Genomic DNA, 21,003 nt, shown 5'->3' with positions numbered 1-21,003 from the left:
GCACTACCCTCAGGCAGGTCAGAGCAGGGACCCGCTGCCCAGTTCCAACCTCTAGCAGCAGGCACTGCCCGGATGATGCCCGTGAGGGATGACTCCACTCTTGAGAGAGCAGTTTCTCAGGGTCACCAAACCCATTGCTTTGTTATTATCGGTGCATTATAATGCATCAGGCTTCACCTGCTGCAGTTCAGCCCTCCCAAGCAGTCTGGGCTAGTATGTTTGTGACAACCCTTTCCCCAAGGGGTCAGGGGATTTGTTAGGCTCCCAAGGGACTGCAAGTGGCAACTTAGAAACATGAGCATTAGGGGAGAAAGGAACATCATTTCTAGGGGGCAGAAGGAGCTAATACCAGTACATCCTCCACAGAAGCAAGGTGGCCAGGGGACATTGGGGCAGAGAAACACATTCCCTAGAGAGGGGGTGGGTGGAGCTGCACTTGAACTGACTGGCTTGAAGCCCTGAATTCCACAGGATTCACTTGTATGACTCACTCTGAGACCCTGCTGGTGGGGTGGGGGTGATCTCTGTGTGCGGGGACCAAGCTTGAGGGCAGACTCAGACAAGGGCACTGGCCCCGGGGCTCTGCAGTTCCATAGAACTTATATCAGGATCAGAGGCCCTTAGAAATGGTCGAAGGGGCTCTGACCTCAGATACAAGTGTAGACATGGAGTGACAGATGTACAAAAATGATGGACAGACCAGCCATGTCTGCCATGGAAATGAAATTAACAGTACAGATGAAAACGTTGCTTGAACCTATGTCCCCACCTCTCCAAGAACAAAGGTTTCTATTTAATGTCAAAAAACTTTTTGCAGAACTAATATTTATTCAGCAAATATTTATTGAGGCTTTACTGTTTGCCAGGTACAGGTAATAACTGTCTTTTAGTATCCATTGATTCTGTGATGACAAAAGCCAAGAGAAAGTTAGTGATTTTTTTTTAAATATATACCAGCAGGGATTGAACCCAGGGTTACTAAACCACTGAGCTACACCCCCAGCCCCTTTTTTTATGTTTTATTTTAAGTTGCCCAGAATGGCCTTGAACTTGCAATTCTGCCTCAGCCTCCCGAGTCACTGGGATTCCGGCCTGTGCTATGCAACCCAGCCCCAGTGAATCTCCTTATTGAAGATGTAGGTTGTCGACCACAATGGGGTCTGAATCTTTGGGGATTGTGGTAACACTTACAGGTAATGGCTCCATACAAGTCACTCAGTGCACAGCTGACTTCTTGGGTCCTACTGTCGGGGGGTGAGAACTTCTGATAGGAACCATGCTCAGGTTTAAATCTTTGGGTCTGGCTTGGACAATATCAATGCTGGCTCCAAGCAAGCCAGGTCCTCCGGTGCCGAGGAAAAGTCAGTTCCTATCAGGAGGCAGGAATCATGAGGGCCCAGGAGCACAAATTTCTCATCGGTTTTAAAACTTGCTTTGTATCTTTGGGGTTCCCTGTCTACATTCTTGGCTGATTTTGTCTCCTCCATTCATCTTTATATGGGCCAATTTTAAAATATACCCCATTCTGTTTTCACTTGGTAGACTTCCTTCCCCAGTCTTGTGATCCTCCATTTAAGTAGTAAAATGGGAGAGGCTGGAGGTGTGGCTCCGTGGTGGAGTGCTCACCTAGCACTGCCCAAGGCCCTGGGGTCAGTCCTCAGATACCCGCCCCCAAAAAAAGGGAGGAGAGATACTAATATTTGTGTATCTTTTATTAGTATATGTTATCTTTTAGGAGAAGCCCCTCCTGTGACACCGAAGAAACCAGGTCCTGCTTCTTCACCTAGAAAAGAGGGCTATCCGCCTAGATGGTGTTCCTCAAAGGAATACCGGTGCCCTACAGAGCTACACACTCACACACCCAAGACTTCTGGGGTCCAAAAGACTTTCAAAGCCACAACATAAAGACTGATCATTCATGTCACCAAGACACCTACCCGGCCAGGGATTCCCATGTCTATTTCATCTTCCAATTCTGACTCACAATCCTCCTTTGGGAAATCCCAGACCAGATCCTCACTGAGCCCCACAGCGTCTGTCCACAGGTGTCCTGTGAGAAGACCATCTGGTGGCCAAAGAAGTGCCACCATCCACAGGCAGATGCGGGTAAAATCCTGATTCCCACTCCTCTGTCCCAGCCGAACACCAGTGGCACCAGGTACACCGGCTGGCTTTGCTCCACACTGCTAGTGTAGGGGTTGGTTTTGCCACAGTGTCACATGTCACCCCGTCCCCCCATGCACACCACACCCAGAACATGTGCAGCACACCCATATGTATGCACAAACCACACACACGCACACCCAGAACATGTGCAGCACACCCATATGTATGCACAAACCACACACACGCACACCTCCCCACAGGTCGCTGTGCCCGGTGCTTAGTGAGGCAGGTCATTGCTCTGAGCAGGGGAAGGCCGGGAGCCCTGGCAAAGTGCCCCAACGTCAGGCCCCAGTGAAGACCCTGGAGGGGCCAGACCCTGGAGGGGCTCCTGAGCCTCCCCGCTGCCACCTAGAGAACCGCAGGCCCCATGAGGAGTCCCTCTGTGCCTCTGGGTGGCCCTCCTGGCAATCCACAGCACCAGGCCTTGTCAGAGATGGGGAACCTTTCAGAAATAGGCTGAGCAAAGGGCCCCAGATCTTATGGCTACCAAGGGATAACAGGGGGGTGAAGCCCAGGTCAGCTTGACTGACCGCTGCTCTGTGTTGTTCTGTGTTTATGTGTGGTGTTGTAGTCTATGCTCAAGGTTTCGTGCTCTGTATTCACATATACTCTATCCATCCTTCAGCGGTCTTTTTTAAGAAGCTCAATTTTAACTACTTACATCCTGCTGCCCCCAACTCAGATTCTTAAAGCCCAGCTCTGGGAAGTTTGGGTTCTACTTTAATGCTCTGTGCCCTGGAGTGATCACTTAACCTCTCTGAGCCCTTGGCATCCTCACCTTTAATATGGAGCTAGCCTTCTCTACAAACCACATTGCATCAAAGGGGAGCTTCTCCACAGACTTGCATGCAAGGCAGCAGCAGGGGATCTGCTCTCCTACGTTGTCTGCCCCATGAATCAGAGCCTAGAGAAGCAGGACCCTCTCCTGCCTCCTCCAGACCCAAGCCACAGCTGTGTGGAGCCCTGGGAGGCCTGACCAGGGCAAAGACAGCCTCTTCAGGCAGACCTGGGTGACACTACTACTATCTGGTAGGTGACTTCCCTCTGGGTTCCTCAGAACTAAAGAGCACGGTTTTTGTCCTACCCTTGAGCATTCAATGAAGCCAAAGGTAAAAGGCCTCTGAGTTTCTTAGGAGGAACAAAATAGAACTACGAGCAGAAATTTCCTGAAGGGAGTTTGCCCATATGACCCAGAGTCACCAGCTTCTACCTCTCTGGGGCTGAAACAATCCAACACAGGGCTAAAAGGGCATATTAGTCAGCTTCCTGTTACTATAATGAAACACCTAAGGCAATTAACTTACATAGAGAAAATGGTCATTTTTGGATCATGGTTCTGGAGGTTCTAGTCCAAGGTCGGGTGGTCCGATTGCTTTGGGTCTCTGAGACAGGCATCATGGAAGTGCATGGTAGAGCAAACCACTTATATCCTGAGCCAGGAAACAGAAATAGACTGGGGATTGGATTCCACAACCCTCTTCAGGGGCACACTTAGTGACCTAAGGACATCCCTCTAGGCCCACTCTGTTTCCAATACCACACCCTGTTGACCAAGGCTTTACCACATGGACCTTTGGCAGACACACCAGGGATTTGATTTGATGGCCCACCTACGCTTCTTGCATAGAACATTGAAACACAGCCTCTGGGCAAATCCTAGTCCACAGAACCATAACCAACCAACTGGCCACCAATACTCACTGAGCACCTGGAATACACCCAGCAACGTGGGATGGGAATCTTGTCTCACAACCCTCAAAGCATCCTACTTGGGGACATGGTAAAATAAGCACAGGATAATAGGTGAAGTAGACTGGATCCTGCACAACAGTGTGCTGCTGCAGGTCCTGGGGGTTGGGGCATTAAAAGAGGTCAAGACAGGGGCTGGGGTGGGACTCAGTGGTAATGTACTTGCCTGGCATGTGTGAGGCCCTGGGTTCAATTCTCAGCACCACATATAAATAAATAAAATAAAGGTCTATCAATAACTAAAAAAGAGAGAGAGAGACTAAGACAGATGTCACTATCAGAAAAGTCTTCACATCCCTCAAGTGGGGGCTAAGGGGTCAAAAGGGACATGTCCCAAGGCATGTGCTGTTTCTTCTTGCATGAAAAAGATTTTGTACAGAGCAGCCTGAAGTGGCCCTTAATTGGCCACCCTTAGCCAGGCACGGAGGCGCACTTGTAATCCCAGCAGCTCAGGAGGTTGAGGAAGGAGGATCCCAAGTTCAAAGCCAGACTCAACAACTTAGCGAGTGTTTATCTCAAAATAGAAAATAAAAAGGACTGAGGATGTGGATTATTAGTAAAGAGCCCCTGGGTTCAATTCCTGATACCAATAATAATCATCATCACAATCAATTTCCCAGCCTTTTCTAAAAGCTTTTCTTTTCAGAATCACTTTAGGTCTAGATCTTCTTGAAGTTTTAAAAAATATTTTGAGACATTTAGATAGAGCATTTATTCCAGGGGAATAAAATGTTATTCCCCTGCTCGGTTTCCCCACAGGCTTGTTTATAAACTTGGGGTACTCAAATGTTTCTAAGGCTTGAGATAGGATGTGCAGAATAAGGTAAAAAGGAACGGACAGGGGCCACACACCGGGGTCCTGCAGCCTGAGCATCCGAGGCTGATCACCTATGATCACCAGGTTAGAATCACCTGGGGAGCTTGCACACGGACTGAGCTGAGCCCCCACACACACACACAGAGGTGGGAGCCTGGGCTGGTTGGGGCCAGCCCTCTGTGTTTTTAAAGAGCTTCCAGCTGATTTCTAGTGTGTGGCCAGGACAGAGGCCCCTGTGGAGCAGTCCGTCTGCAGCCAGCCTCCTGGCAAGCAGAAGCCAGTTTCCATCTTCTCTGTCCCCCAAGAGGTCCATCAGTGGATCACTTCTGTCTCCTCACAGAATCAGCCCTCCTCCCTGGCCATGCTGGACCTTCTGCATGTAGCTCGGGACATTGCCTGTGGCTGTCAGTATCTAGAGGAAAACCACTTCATCCACCGGTGAGTCAGACGCCTCGCTCTTCCTGCCACCTTGGCACACTTCCCCACGCTCTCCACGGCCAGGTCTCTCTCTTCAGAGTGGAAGAAGCGGCCTCTCTCCAGAGCTGTCTGGACAGTTCGGCTGTTTGTACTGAGAGAGCAACTGGCTCAGGGCCTAACCTGCCCGCGTATGAAATGGGCATGGTGCACGCCCCCTGACCTGTAGGCAATTCTGCGCCTCCTGAGGGGACTCCTGCCTGCATCGTGAATGTTCAAGTCCTAGATCACCTATGGTTGCCCCATGTAGAAAACTGGGCTCCTTAGGGGAAGTAAAAGGAGTTCACATTTTCACATATGACAACAGATAACGCTAAAGCAAGGACCTCAGGTTGGTTGGTTGGTTGGTTTTGGGTTTTTTTTTTTTTTTGGGGGGGGGGGGTTTGTTTTGTTTTGTTTTGTTTCTATCTAGAGATATATTTGGTAGGGTGTTAACGAAACCAAAAAAAAAAAAAAAAAAGCACTGTACACTTTAAAAACAAATCTTACACTGATTGACATTTCAGTTTTTTCTTTAAAAGGGGTTAAATGCTCTATGGACAAGGAAAAACCCTGCAACAGAACCAACTTATTCCCATCCTCTTCTTCTTCCTCCTCTTCCTCCTCCTTTTCATTTCCTCCTCTTACCTCTCACTTGCTTCCCTCAGCCCCGGCACCCCCTCTCTTGCTTCCCTGGGCCCTCCTGTAGCCCAGTGGGCACCACTGTCCTCCCATACTTTCCCTTCAGCTTCTCAGTCTTCTTGGAGGCTTCCTCAGCAGCAGCCCTAGTTCTCCTCTCTCTCAGCTTCTTTGCAATGTTACCAAATCCTTCGATTTGGGGGCAATACTCAGAACAGGACAGGAATAGGGCCAGTGGAGGTCTCTCAGGGCCTTAGCATCCTTGGTCTCCTTTGTGGATTCCCCTGCAGGAGATACTGAGGGTTTCATTTCTCTTTCATAACGGTCCTTGTCCGCCTTTGCCATGTTTTCGAATTTCTCTTTCTCTTAAGCAGACAAGGTCTTTCGGCTCTCTGAGCACTTCATAGAAATTCTAAGACTCTAACTGCTGCATCTGGGAGTTTCTTCTTGTGCTCCTCCCTGCAAGTTTGCACAAAGAATGTGTCTGATGACATTTTGCCTCTTGGTTCCTTAGGATGTCCTATGCCCACGGTGACCTGTTTTGTTTTGGTCAGTGGGACACAGCTGCCCGCTGAGCTCTAACTTGCTCCAGCACTGTCTCTGTGGAGCTCAGTGTATGCACCTCCATACGTGTACACCTCTGAATTCAGAGGAACCCCTTCACTACAGCCACTGGCTCCCCTTTTTGGTTTCATTAAATCTGTTTTCTTTGGCCATGGCATACAGCAATTTCAAGAACGGTGTGTCACTCTACCAATTCTTGGTGTCTTCTATAATATTACAATACTTTATCAAGTTCAAGATCACTTTTTAAGTAACCATTCCATATGCATCAGTGCAAAAACCCTTCTGGAGCCATACAGACCATTTCTAGTCCAGTTTGCTCTATTTCTCTTTAGAATTGATGGCTCTATATACAATAGTTTTTTTTTTTTTCTTTTTTGATGTCATTCCTGTTATGCTTTTGTGATTTTATTGGGTCATTTTATGAACCAAGGCTCCTCAAATTTCAACTTAAACCTTAGGGATCAGGTCAGCGGCATTAATAACATTCATTTCCCCACCCTGCCGTTACTCTGGATCCTAAGCCATGATCCATGATCTGGGTCATATGTTTTTAATACATCTTAACAGCCAGTTGTTTACTTTCCAAGTTCTTTCTCAACCAAGGTTCAGAACACTCATGAAGTCAACTGAAAATATAAAACTCATCTGTGCTGCCTAAGGTACTTCTTGTGTTTTCTGCATAGAACTTAAAAATTATTAGGGACCCTTTCCAGACTTCTGGCTGCAGCTTTGATGCCCACGTGCTGGTCACTGGGTATGCAGTGGGAGATTTGAAGTGGACAGTCTCGCAAGGCTTCTGATCCTGCCTCAGAGGCATACTGCAGGAAAGGGGGCCACGGGGAGCCAGATGACAAAGAAGCCAGCCTTGTGACCTGAAAGAGGTGATGCTCCAGCCAGGCAGCTTAGCAAAGCCTGGAGGCGAAACCGTGGCTACTTCTTTTGAAACTAGAAATATCGGGGTATATTGTAACCTACTTGAATCAGATATCATGGAAGTCATGCTGTGCCAGAACTTTCCTTCAAACAACTGGCAAAAACCAACCCATGGTCTGTACCTAACAACAGCTTCAGGTCAAAATGCATTTCTTATGCCCATGTATCACTGCCTTTGGGCTCAAATTTTTAATAAAATGAAGATAATAATAGCACCCTGTGTCTTTCAGGGTTGTAAGAATTAGACGTGAAGGACCTAAAACATGCTTATCACATAGTAAGAGGCCCATAAATTGCTACTGTTATCACAGTTATTTTCATTATTGTTGTCCCATTAAGCATTTTCAATTGTTTCCCCTATTCTCTTCCCATTTCCCTGTTAGTTTTGAGGCCTGAAATTGGCAACAGCTGTTTCTTTCACACTGAAGTCTAAGATACCAAATGAAGCGTAGGACAGAGGAGGGAACTGTCGGAACTCCAGATTGGAGGTGAAGGCCCTAGACATGGCTACTATACACATATCTTCACTGGATAAAATTGGGGACATTGTTTTCTTCCCAGGGACATTGCTGCCAGGAACTGCCTCCTGACCTGTCCTGGCAGTGGAAGGATAGCGAAGATCGGGGACTTTGGAATGGCCCGAGACATCTACAGGTGAGTGAAGACCACCAGCCCCCAGCGAAGCCTGTCTCCACCACCGCGGCCCTGAGGACTGGCCTGCGGCTGCTCATACCTTCCGTCAGCTGATGCCTCGCCACCTTCCTGCATGACGTTTCCATGAGTTCCTTTCAGGATACAAAACCTTAATGAGTGCCATGCCTGAGGTCTAATTCTAGGACACAGCCACCTGCAGGAATTGACACCAGGTTTTTAATTGGGTTGTCCTTCTGGTTCCAACTCTTAATCCTGCCATGTTCTGAGACATGGAATAACCTGGATACTGAAGATGGGGAGAGCTTCAAAGTAACGTTGGAACTTATTCAATAAGTAGCCTTGTAACTTATTCATCCTCTCCCCTTCATGGTCAAGATCTAAGGGACGCCATAGATTCCATCACCTGGGCATGAGCACCCAGGGCTGGTGGGACACCTAGAGACGGGGTGTGGTTTAAACCATGGGCACTTAGCTTAGCTTCATTGCATCTTCCCTGGTCCTTCTCAAGGCTACCTTAAAAGAAAGTATATATATATATGTGTGTGTGTGTGTGTGTGTGTGTGTGTGTGTGTGTGTGTATCTATATAATTTTTTAATTTTAAAAAATAATAATTGCACTTTCATTCTTCTATTCCCTGTTTCTTCTTTTTCTAATTATTTACAACAATGACTGACTACATGAGTTGAGTTGCTCCTCTGCATGGTCACTAATCAACCCTTTCATTAACCCTCGGGGTAGAGCAAGGAGATGGTCGCATAGAGCTTTAGCTCTTTGGAGAATAATCGAGATGCCCTGAACATTCCTAAGGGCCTCAGCCAGAACTGGTAACAATCTCCGGTGAGAGAGGATACCACTGCCATCTTGGGAACCCAGGGAGCAGCACATGGTGGGGCTGAGTCAGTAAGGACCACTCACAGCTGTCGACCGCTATCATTATGCAATTTTCCAGTGTTCCACTTTACCTTCCATACCCAGTCTCAGCACTCCTTCCCCTGCTTTCTCAGAACACCCAGGGTGGCCTCCAGTTTAAAACGCAAACACTGCGGCTTGTCACCCAGCTCTTCCTTCCTTACTAGGGTCTTTGCTCTGACAGCCCCCCACTGTTAGTCAGCTTTCTGTCACTGTGACAAATATCCGAGATAAATCAACTTATAAAAAAAGAAAGGATTTATTTTGGCTCATGGTTTCAGAGATTTCAGTCCATGGTCACTTGGCGCCCTGTAGCTTTGGGTCAGTGGTGACACAGTACATGATGGCAGGAACTCCTGGTGGAAGACACTTGCCCACCTCATGGCAGCTGAAAGCAAAGAGAGAGAAAAGGGGCTGGGGTCCCAATATCTCCTTCAAGGACATGTCTCCAGGGACCTAACTTCTTCCCAGCAGGCCCCACTGCCTAAAGGTCCCCCGGCCTCTTACTAGCACTACAGGCTGGTGCCCAAACACAAAAACTCTGGGGAAATCCAAACTGTAAGTGCTCTTCGTCCAGCTTCACTAGCTTCTGCTCGCCCACCGACATGCCACAGTTCCCTGGGTGCCCACCGAGTTCATGGGTCAGGTATGGCCTGAGAGCGTTCCATCAGTGCCTCTCTCTGAAGCTTTCCCTGTCTCATACAGAGCAAATCAATGCTTCACTTGTGTCCCTGAAGACTGTCCCTATCCACCTTACTCTGTGTGTTGTTCGGTTCCTTCCACTGAAATATATCCTTGGGAGAGAGCTGTGACTTATGTCCTCAGCACATGACAGAGTGACCTGAAACCAAGTTCTCAATACATACTGATTGAAGTAATCAATTAATGTGGGCAGGCTACCTCCCAGAACACACCCAGACAGAGAATATGGCTTAAAAGGCAGAATGAGTCCATTGATTTGGTTTTATCAGTGAGTTGCATTAGTGGCATTCCTGGTGAACATGAATAAATGAATTCATCTACCTTTTAAGCCAGTTCCATGCCTAGTCCCGTGTTCTCCCGTCTGGGTGTATCCGTGGGAGGCCTCCCCCTGGCAGCCTTCTAGGTTACTGGTTGAGAGCCCATGTTGAACTAAATGCTCTCTCTGTGTGCCAAGGAGGAGCCGAATGAATAAGACCCAGCTCTGCCCTCAGTTCTCCCATTTAGCATCTTGTGTTACTGCAGGTCATCAAAACACACTGTCCTGGTAAGGTAGGAGTAATGTTATTCATTTTGAGTTATAATAAACAAAACCCAACAGGGAAATCTAAGCATCTGCTAGCAGGGATCTTAGTCATTGCATAGATCTTTTCTTTTGGGCCTCTAGTGAGCCATTAAATGACACCAGAGTTCTTAACCAAATGATCTGTGTTCCTCTGCTCTTCTCCTGATCCACCAAGGACCTCTCGTTAATTTCAGTCCTTTAATGGGTAGACAAAGTTGTTGACACTTTCTCATGTTTCCTAGCAGGGCTTCTGTGCAGTGCCACCTCCAGAACCACCCTCAGTTTCCTCTTCTTCCCCACAGGGCCAGCTACTATCGAAAGGGAGGGTGTGCCATGCTACCGGTTAAATGGATGCCCCCAGAGGCCTTCATGGAAGGAATATTTACTTCTAAAACAGACACGTGGTGAGTCTTGCTGCTCCCCTCCTCCAGGTATCACTGTGACCTTAGTGCTGCTCTTGGACTAAATGATCCACACTCTCCTTGGGGAGACCCCAAGAAGGAAATATTTGCTCTATTCATCACAGTGGTACTCCAGCGTTGGCAGACACCAGCATCATCAGGAAAGCTTCTAAAGACCCCACCCCAAGAGTTAATGATCAGACGATCTTGTGTCCGATTGAGAACTTGCCTTTCTAACAAGTTCCCCATTGATGCTGACTTTGCTGGCTGGGTGACCACATGTTGGGAACCTCATGTCATTTTATTTTATTTTTGATTTTTTTAATTTTATTTTTTAGTTGTTAGATATACCTTTATTTTGTTTATTTATTTGTGGTGCTGAGAATCAAACCCAATGCCTCACACATGCTAAGCCACAGCCACAGCCCCCCTCCCCGAGTCATTTTAAATAGAAGATTTAACCTAAGCTCCCTCCGAAAGCATGCACATTCACACACACACACACTCACTTAAAGGGAGTCTTTTGAATTGCATTAAACTCCACAAGGACAAAGAAGACCACAAAGACGAAATTTGGAACACTGGAAAGCTCATGGAGAAGTGGCCCCTTACTGAGGAGAACAAAAATGGACATCTCAACCAACAGTTCAGGTCCAGAGCAGGCTGTGCACTCGGCCCGAGAGCCCCAGACAGGCCCAAGAACTGAAAAAGAGCTACAGGAAAATTAGTTCAAGGTCTGATGAAGAAGTATCTAAGTCCTCTGGCCCATCCTCTCATCACTAAAGAGCGTTGATGCTCCTTCTGCCATCAAGAGTGGGGCTCTCTCTCCCAGAGATTCAAATGAAGTCCCTCTGGTCTTGCGGACATAGACCTCACCATGGGTGAGGTACTCTACTGCTCACAGGGAATATTTCTTTAAGTCTTAAGGGTATTTGCCCCCTTGGTCCCCTCAGTACCAAGAACACTGGCAGCCAGGCAGGAGATCAGAGAATCCCTGGAGGCACTGAGTGATGAAGAGAAAACCACAGATACTGGCAAGGGGGGTCACCCGTGTAGCAGGCTGTATAATGGCCACCCAAAGGCCGGAGGTCCTAACCCAGAAGCCTGCAGTTGTTAGCCTATTAGCAAAAGAGCCTTCCCAGAGAGAATTAAGTTGGGAATCTGAAGTGGGCTAGTTTTCCTTGATTAACTGGGCAGGGGGCGGGGGGGATTAAATGTCATCACAAGTTTTTTTTTTTATAAGAGGGGGATGGAAAATTTCACACAGAGACAAATAGTAGGAGGCAGTATGACCACAGTGGCAGAGACTGGAACAATGTGACAAGTCAGGGGTTCCAGTGCCACCTGAAGCTGGAAGGAGGAACAGATTCTCCCTCTGAGACTCGGGAGGGAGCACAGTCCTGCTGACTTGTGGATTTGAGCCCAGAGAAACTGCTTTCACATGTCCAGCCTTCAGAACTGTTGAGAGAACAACCTTAGGTTGTTTTAAGCCAACAAGCCCGTGGTAATTTCCTACAGCAGCCACAGGAAAGGAACACATCTGGTGAAACCACAGGTGCCAAGGGCCCCTCCCAGAGCCTTGCACCAGCTTTTAATGTTCAGCCTTAAAACAAAAATAGGCAGACAAGAATCAACAAATATTTGAGAAAAAGATTATAATCTGAAGAAAACAAGAGAGGGAACTTGGAGGAAGAAAATGTAGAAAACTTAGGAAAACTTATTTTAAACTATAATATCCTCAGAAAGATAAGGAAAAAAAAAAACTATTGCAACCATAAGTGAAGGGCAGAAAGTTGTTTAAAGCAATATTTTTAGCAGAACAAATAGCTCTTGGAAATAAAATATGATGATAGGAATTCTTAAGGGGATGGAGAATAATTCCTTAAAAACATGTGTGGCCACTGATATCAATGTCCTTCCAAAGATCACAGGGGTGAGAAGGGGAAGAGATACTTTACAGTGAAGAAACCAGACAAATGTGACCTCAGCCAGATGATCAAGGTCAACAGCAACAGCAATATGTCAGGCTGAGAACACATACCCTTGAGATGATGTAATGCAAATGGCACTTTATCCCTGTGATCCTCCTCCCAAACTCACAATTCCCATCTAATAAGGATGAAAACAGACAAACCCAGTTGGGGAATATTTCACAAAATTCCTGACCAGTTCCCTCAAGCCTTCAACATCATCAAAAACAAGGAGAGTCTGAGATGTTGTCAACAGTCAAGAGGACCCTAAGGAAATTTGACAACTAAATGTAACATGCTATTCCTAATGGGATTCAGAAATAGAAAAAGGAAACTCAGTTAAAGAAAAAAAAAAACCTAAAGAAATCTGAATCAACTGTGGGTTTTAGTTAATAATGTCTTAATATTGGTTCATTAATTGTAACAAATGTACCATACTAATGTGATACTAAAAATAGTGGGAAATAAAGTGTGGGGTATAGTCACAATTTCTTCACAATTTTGAACTGTTCTAAAAAATAAGTTTACTTTTAAAATATTCTGAAAGAAATGTAAAATAAATAGGAGGGTTGGAATAAAGAGTTAAATAAGTCCTCTGGAAAATAAAACTACTATAAAGAGATGGAATCCATAGGAAAGAGAATTAAGAGGATTAGACCAATAGATCCCAAAAGCTAACAAAATAGGAGTCCCAGAAACAAGGAACAGAGGAAGTAAAGAGAACAAAAACATCAAAGACATAAGACAAGATTTTCTAGAATAGAACATGAATCTGCAGAATGAAAGCATCCACCAAGTGCCAAGCACCATGGATAAAAAGAGCCACACAAGAGCACATTGTCATGAAATTTCAGACCAATAAGATTCTTCATGCTTCCAAAAAATATATATAATAAAACAGAGATCAAAGACATGGAATCCAATGGCATAGAATAGCTTAATAACACAGGAAACACAAGAAAACAATGCATGAATAGTCCCCATTCTGAAAGGCTTACGTTGAGATGATGGTACAAGATGGTAGAACCCACAATGGCAGTGCCCATGTTCAATAATGTAAACAAGAGCCTTTGTTCTTTCCAAATCAGATTTGCCTTAACTTAACCCAGGGAATCTCAAAGTGGGGACCATGGTTTATGGGCATCAGCATTACCTGGAAACTCATTAAAAATGAAAATCCACAGCCCCCACTTCAAGCCTAATGAAACAGAAACTTTAGGGGTGGGGTCAGCAATCTGTTTTTAACAGAGGATCCCAACGTGCACCAATGGTAGAGCACAAGCTACCCAGCCCATCCAGAGGCAGAATAATGTGAGTGATTTAGTAATTGTTCTGAACACATGCATATCCTAGGACCCATCTGATCTTTTAAGAATTTACTTTAAAGAAAATTTGATGCCAATAGACTTGGGCAAGGATATTCATTTGTACACTATTCGTAGTCGAAAAAAGGCTTCAACCTGACTCTCCATCAAACAGGGGATGGAAAAACAAACTGGCTTGTTTTCATCATGGAAAACTGTTCAGCAGTGTAGAAAGGGTAAAACACATGCTAAGCCTGCATGTATCGGCACAGACACATCACAAAAACAATATAAAGAATGTCACAAAAAGGAATAGGATAATATTCAAGTATAACTTTACAGTGCAAAAAAAAAAAAAAAGCCCATAATACAGATTCTCTTGCTTATGGCTTCAAGTGTTGTTTAAAAATGTGAAAAACAAAAAGGAAAAATACATTCTTATGTTAATGGAGGGGAGAAAGAAGAGATGCAGGTGGGGCTTACCGATATCTATTTTATTAATTTAAAAAGAAAGGGAAAACTGACATGAATAAGGTAAAGTAATAAGATCTAGATTCTTTAAAAAAAAAATACAGTGACCTCCATCTATTGTCTTCCATTTATCAATCAATTTAAATCTATCTGACAGGCAGAAAACATACAGCTGTAACTATTTAGGCCTTGCTGCCATTGTTTTGCTTGATCTTGCCTGCTTTGCTTTGCATTGGGTGCAAAAATACCCCCAGAGAGAGATAATATAACGTGCCAGGAAATTTGTAGGTAACAGAATCCTGGAGATCTAATTATCTGCTCCAGTCTGTCTTAAGGCAGTTGAGTTGGAATCTCTGCTTCAACCCACTCATCCGAAAAATATGGAAAATATCTTTGACCAATCCAACTCACCAAAGTCTTTGAAATGTTACCAAGATGACAATAAAAGCATTTCATGTTCCTTACAATAAGCATAGTTTTCTACAATTTTCATGATGATATTTATTAATAGCAGAAAACTACATCAATATACTAAAACAAAGACAGGCTTTCTTTGTTCAAAATGCTCACTGTTAAATTCAGGGTTTAAAATAAAATTATAACCAAAATATCAAAGGAGGTTATTTTGGAACATGATTTAAAAATCTCAAAAATTGTTTAAAACAGGGGATGAGGGGGTGGGGGTGGGGGCTGGGGATATAGCTCAGTTGGTAGAGTGCTTGCCTTGCTTGCATGAGGCCCTAGGTCAGATCCTCAGCACTACCACAAAAAAAAAAAAAAAAAAAAAATTGTTTAAAACAAATAACAGACAAGAACTTGAACACTTTTAAAAATTTATTTATTTATTTACTCTTTATTTTAGTATTATTTATGTGTATGTAGTACTGAGGATCGAACCCAGTACCTCACACATGCAAGGCAAGTGCTCTACCATTGAGCCACAACCCCAGCCCCAAGAACTTGAACACTTTTTAAAAAAAACGAAAGAAGAGAAAAATGCCTTACCAGATGGAGGGGAAAAAAATATGCAAACAGTAAACAGAATGGTATCTATGTGAGAAGCAGACAAGTAGATGAAATGATTAGGCCTAGAAAAGATGTATCATTAGTCAAGATTAAAATTTCAACCTAATTTGAGTATAGGAAAGAACAAACTCAACAAGAGCAGCAAGTGTTTACCTAATCTTTGGTGAAAGAAGGATTGTATGACTATAAATTAAATGAAGGAAATCCTACAAAAAATTATAAATAGATTGGACTACCTAAAAATGAAAATCTTTGGTATGCTAAAAAAGTAGGGTTAGAAAGCAACTCAGAGAAGTATTTGAATTTTTGATAAAAGGTTAACATCTCAGATACATAAAAAGAATGTCTACAATGCACTTTTATATACCAAAATTGATACCAAAATAATATGCCCCAGTAGATAAAAATGGGCAACAGACATGAACAGATACTTTGTGGGAGAAAAACTGAACTGGATTTATAAACACTTAGGAAGACATTCCCCCATGTTAATTAGCAAGTCAATAAACTAATTTAAGACATTTCACCATTTTTGCTTTGAAGTCAGTAAAAGTCCTTATTGTTAACAAGCATATTCAGTGTTGATGAGAGTGTTTGCTATACTCTTGTTCAATGTTGACAGGTGAATAGTGAAGCATTAGCAATCAAATTGACATTATGTATCAAGAATGTTTCAATGTTTGTATTTTGTGATGTACTTGTACTAGAATTATTCTTTATTTTACTATTATTCTAATGTAGTAAATCAGAGAATTAATCCTAAATAAATCCTCCTTTTGGAAATTCACAAAGATGTTCATCATGGAGTTAAAGATCTTGAAAGTTGTGGGCTGGGGCTGTAGCTCAGTGGTAGAGCACTTGCCTAGCACATGTGAGGCACTGGGTTCAATCCTCAGCACCATAAATAAATTAATTAACTAATTAATAAAGGATTTTGAAAATTTAAAGCAATATGATAAGGCAAATCAAGGCCCCAATTATTCAATGGACTACTTTATCGTCATTTCAAATTTTTGTTCACAAAATTAGCATGGAAAATGTTTTTGCTAAAACAAAATATGCAAAAGCATCAAGGTTCAAAATGACATATTGAATATAATTGCAATTAGGTAAGAAAACAAAAACAGAAATTCGACCAAAATAAAAAGTCACATGTTGGCAGCAGTTATCTTTCCATAGAGCATCATATGTGGTACTTCTCATTCCTTTCATTTTTCTATCTTAAGATTCCTCTATTATAGATAAAGGTATAATGGGGAAAGAGATTAAAATTTTGCACCTGTGTGCATGCGCACACATGTCCACACCCGTCCCCGTGTCTTCTGTCCATGCCCAGGTCCTTCGGAGTGCTGCTGTGGGAGATCTTTTCCCTGGGGTACATGCCATACCCCAGCAAAAGCAACCAGGAAGTCCTGGAGTTCGTCACCAGTGGAGGACGGATGGACCCACCTAAGAACTGCCCTGGGCCTGTGTATGACTCTTTTAGGGCACTTCTACTAGCCCCTGAGCATAGTTTTTCCTTTAAACAGTGTCTGAAGCTTCCTATGCTTCCTTAAGCTGGAGGGGCAGGTGGCTACCTTCAATGGAGGATGCCCCAAGAGAGGCATGTGTCTGTAACTTCAGTGAGATGGTTAGTCTTCCAGCCCCTCAGAGGCAAGACTGCCATCCTGGCCAGAGGCTGAGGACTCACCAGGCCCACACTCCTCAGACACGCATGTCCCAGATTCACCCCTACACCCTAGATCCTGAGTCTGCTTTAGTAATATTCCTGTTCGCTGTGTTTTCTACTCTCCTATCTGGCATCCCTCGCCTCCTTCCATCAGCAAGGCAGATAGGAAATAGAATATTCTGTCCCTGAAGTGGCTTTAATTCAGGAATGAACATTTGATATAAACACCAGGATGTCTGTGTTAATGAGCTTTGATATTAACACCTCACGTCAGGCTAATTCCCTAATCCACCAGCAGGGGGCAGCACATACGGCCTACCTGGGTCCTACATGAATTACCACCCTCAAAAGATAGGTACCAGTTCTGACCCCATCTGGAAGTGCTCTTCTTGACTTTAATTGCTTATTCTTTTAGATACCGGATAATGACTCAATGCTGGCAACATCAGCCCGAAGACAGGCCCAACTTTGCGATAATTTTGGAGAGGATTGAATACTGTACCCAGGTAAAAACATGTTCTCCCCTTGACCAGCAATAATTTTATATGGAAAAGTCCTAAAGATAGCAAATACAAAGGTAGGAAATGAAAGACAAACCAGTCAGGATCAAACAAGACTGATGATCATGAGAATGAATATTCATCACCTCTATAATGAAATGACTGGCGTCTCATTTTGCCCATTTCATACAATAAATCCTAGTAACTTCCAGTTTCTTCACCAGCATGTGATACAGTGCCAGACAGTAATAGTAGAAAATCAATTCAATTCACAAATATTAACTAAGTCCCTGCTGGATATCTAATGTTTTATTAGGTGAAACTGGAGCTTCAAAGAAGGATGAAACACTCCTGCTCTCAAATAGTTTATAGCCTGGCTGGAGAAATAACAACGTGTGAACTAAATCACAGTGTACAATTGCTCACTCATATGTCCAAGTTAGAAGTATTAAGGGAATGAAAATTCAGAATAATCTGGAGAAAATTTAACATCATCTCTAGTACTCGTGTAGATTTGGACTACACAAATCACTTTTCATGTATTTCATTTCGTCCTCATCGAGGGACATAAGACATCCCATTTCACAGGGGAGGAGCCAGGCCAGGAGAGGTTGTCCAATTCCGTACTGAATTTCCCCTTCTCCCCACTCATCTTTAACAGACACCTGCCTCCCACCTCATCAAGCACACAGTTCATCCAAGGAGAATTCCAGTTTCCTCCTTGTCCACAGTGTAGACTTGCCTACATCTGCAGCCATTTGTACACCCAGTCACCTAGGCCTCCCAGGTGTCTGTCACCAGCTGTCCCTGGGGATTATAATCATCAAGTTATCTCCTCTTTTCCTGTTCTCTGCTTTCATTCTCTTTCTTCTGGCTCTTGTTCTGCCAGAACAAGGATACTGATGAGAATATTCCAGAAAAATTCAACAATTCAACCACCTCTCTAAATTCCCTTGATTGGGACAAAAGATAAAACACCTTTTCCAAACTATAGTCACTTTCTAGCCTCACCATCCCACGCTCACAGGCCTTTTAGCTCAGCGGGTGAACTGACATCTTCCTGTAGATGGGCTTCGTTGACGGAGTTACTGGAGTTCTGTCAAAGAATCTTGTTTGATGACATATCAGTTTACAATTTTGTAACACAAATGGAATACATCTACCTAAATAGTGATACCTTCCCTAGAGTATTTTTCTTCAAAATATATAAAAGCCCTCTCAAAAGTGGGCAGTTTTACATGTGCATATTTTAAATTACTTGCTATGGAAAGGACAGTTATTTTTTTTCTGATGAATACTGGTGAATACTCTTACTGATGAATTCTGAACCAATGTGCTCTTCTGTTAAACTCAAGTTACAGGCACTTTTCCCCATTTGCATGAAACATTAATGAATTAGATTTCCCCAGAGTTAACATTTTCTTCCACGAATTTCCCTTAAATCTCTAGCAACTGCTTTACTTTTCTATGTTACAATCTATTGCTGTAAAAATGATCTAGCACAAAGTTGTTCTTGCAGATGGTTTTCCTCATAACACTTCAGTACTTCCTGAGCCCACAAGGGACCCTTCACATCCAAACCAGTCAAAAACCCCTGCATGGTGACATCAGCACATGGAATGATGTGATAACACCAGGGAAAATCATCATCAAGAGAACCTACTCAAGTTGCAAGAAACTGGAGGAGGCTAGGAGCCCACAGCCTGCCTCTCCTCCCCTGCCCACAGCACACACACACTTGAGGTCAACACAGACTTCTTTTTAGTTGGAAATATTAATTATTGATAATAGACTGGAATATTTGTTTAAAAATACAATTTTTAAAAATGCATTTATCAGTATAATTTGGGTCAAGGGCAAAGTCCCACTCCCCTGCCCCAGGCAGTGCGGGGCTTCCCTGCACCCGGGTTGGCTTCGGCCCCTAATTCCACCCAGTGGGCTCCTCCAAGGCCTTCAAGGTCAAGGGCGATGCTTTATTCGGTTCCTATTCTCAGGGCTTATGAATTAATATATTCTCAGTGTATCCTGAACGGTCTCCTGGCCTTAAAGTTTAGATGGCTTCTAGGGTGCCGTCCGGACTCCACATTTTCTGCGATTCGGTTTTCATGGGTCCCTCTCTCCTCCCATAGGACCCAGATGTCATCAACACTGCGCTGCCCATAGAATATGGCCCGCTCGTGGAAGAGGAGGAGAAAGTGCCCATGAGGCCCAAAGACCCCGAGGGGATGCCCCCTCTCCTGGTGTCCCCGCAGCCGGCCAAACGCGGGGAGGACCGCGCCCCAGCCGCGCCCGCGGCGCTGCCGGCCCCTTCCTCGGGGAAGGCGGTGAAGAAACCCGGCGCTGCCGAGGCCTCCTCGCGCGTCCCCAGAGGGCCAGCCGCGGAAGGGGGACACGTTAACATGGCGTTCTCTCAGTCCAACCCGCCAGCAGAGCTGCACAAGGTCCAGGGGTCCAGAAACAAGCCCACCAGCTTGTGGAACCCAACTTATGGCTCCTGGTTTACGGAGAAACCCACCAAAAAGAACCACCCCCCAGCCAAGAGGGAGTCCCAGGAGAGGGGACGCTGTACTGTCCCCGCCGGCGCAGCTCCCGGCAGACTCGCGGGGGCGTCGCTGCTCCTGGAACCCTCCTCGCTGACTGCCACCATGAAGGAGGTGCCTCTGTTCAGGCTGCGTCACTTCCCTTGTGGGAATGTCAACTACGGCTACCAGCAGCAGGGCTTACCTTTAGAGGCCACCACTGCCCCCGGAGCTAGTCATTACGAGGACAGCGTTCTGAAAAACAAGAACAAGGCAAACCGCCCTGGGCCCTGAGCCCGGGGCCACTTCCTTCTCTCCTGGAGAGCCCATGGGACAGGAGGAGGGGAGGTAATGGCTCCATCACCAATCAGAGACCAAATGTCACTTTCATTTTGTGCCAATTTGTTTTGAAGTGCCACATTTAAAAAAAAAAAGTGTATTCTCAAAATGCTTTAGAAAGGTTTTGAGCATGGGTTCATCCTATTCTTTCAAAAGAAGAAAATATAAAAACTGATCACTACCAGGCCCTATCGGTTGCATAAGGTTTTTCCGCATGGTGGTTGTATACTTCTTAATCCTTATGCTTCTTTTAACCTGTGTGTGCTCTGCTTCAATGTCGTCAGAACCAGCTGCTTACATGTCTCGTGGTGGAAGTATGAATGTTCCTCGTTGATGTGGACATGAACCATTGGAGGGGTGAGGGATCACGAATAAAGGAGCTAATTGTAATGATTCAGCATGGGGAAAGACTTCTTCACTCGGAAAAGAAAACCATAGACCATTAACTGAAATATCACTTTAGATGATGGGTAGATACTAATTGTTCTGATTCCTTGCCAATTATCTTTTTTAAAGTGTCGTGAATAGTTCAGTAGTATAGAGGGGAAAAAAATATGTGAATATGCTCATCTAAACAAAATACATACATCCCAAGTGCTTTGAGTATGATGAAACACCAAGACAGATCCAGAGATTCAAACACCCTATTGAT

At 44.5% G+C, this 21,003-nt stretch overlaps 1 protein-coding gene across 1 annotated transcript in view; it reads left to right on the top strand.

Moving 5' to 3' along the window:
* Positions 1-20,306, top strand: part of Alk (ALK receptor tyrosine kinase) — a 642,117-nt gene extending 621,811 nt beyond the window's left edge. Inside the window, exons 24-29 of the mRNA XM_076832815.2 lie at positions 5,073-5,170; positions 7,886-7,978; positions 10,455-10,556; positions 16,661-16,795; positions 17,409-17,499; positions 19,623-20,306. Coding sequence (XP_076688930.1) covers positions 5,073-5,170; positions 7,886-7,978; positions 10,455-10,556; positions 16,661-16,795; positions 17,409-17,499; positions 19,623-20,306 — 1,203 coding nt within the window. The remainder of the gene's footprint in view (positions 1-5,072; positions 5,171-7,885; positions 7,979-10,454; positions 10,557-16,660; positions 16,796-17,408; positions 17,500-19,622) is intronic.
* The last annotated feature ends 697 nt before the right edge of the window (positions 20,307-21,003 follow it).

Source organism: Callospermophilus lateralis, chromosome 14, assembly GCF_048772815.1.
Source record: "Callospermophilus lateralis isolate mCalLat2 chromosome 14, mCalLat2.hap1, whole genome shotgun sequence".
In the NCBI taxonomy this organism is placed as follows: Eukaryota; Metazoa; Chordata; class Mammalia; order Rodentia; family Sciuridae; genus Callospermophilus; species Callospermophilus lateralis.
The sequence above is the reverse complement of the archived record's forward strand: the minus strand, read 5'-3'. Positions and strand labels throughout refer to the sequence as shown.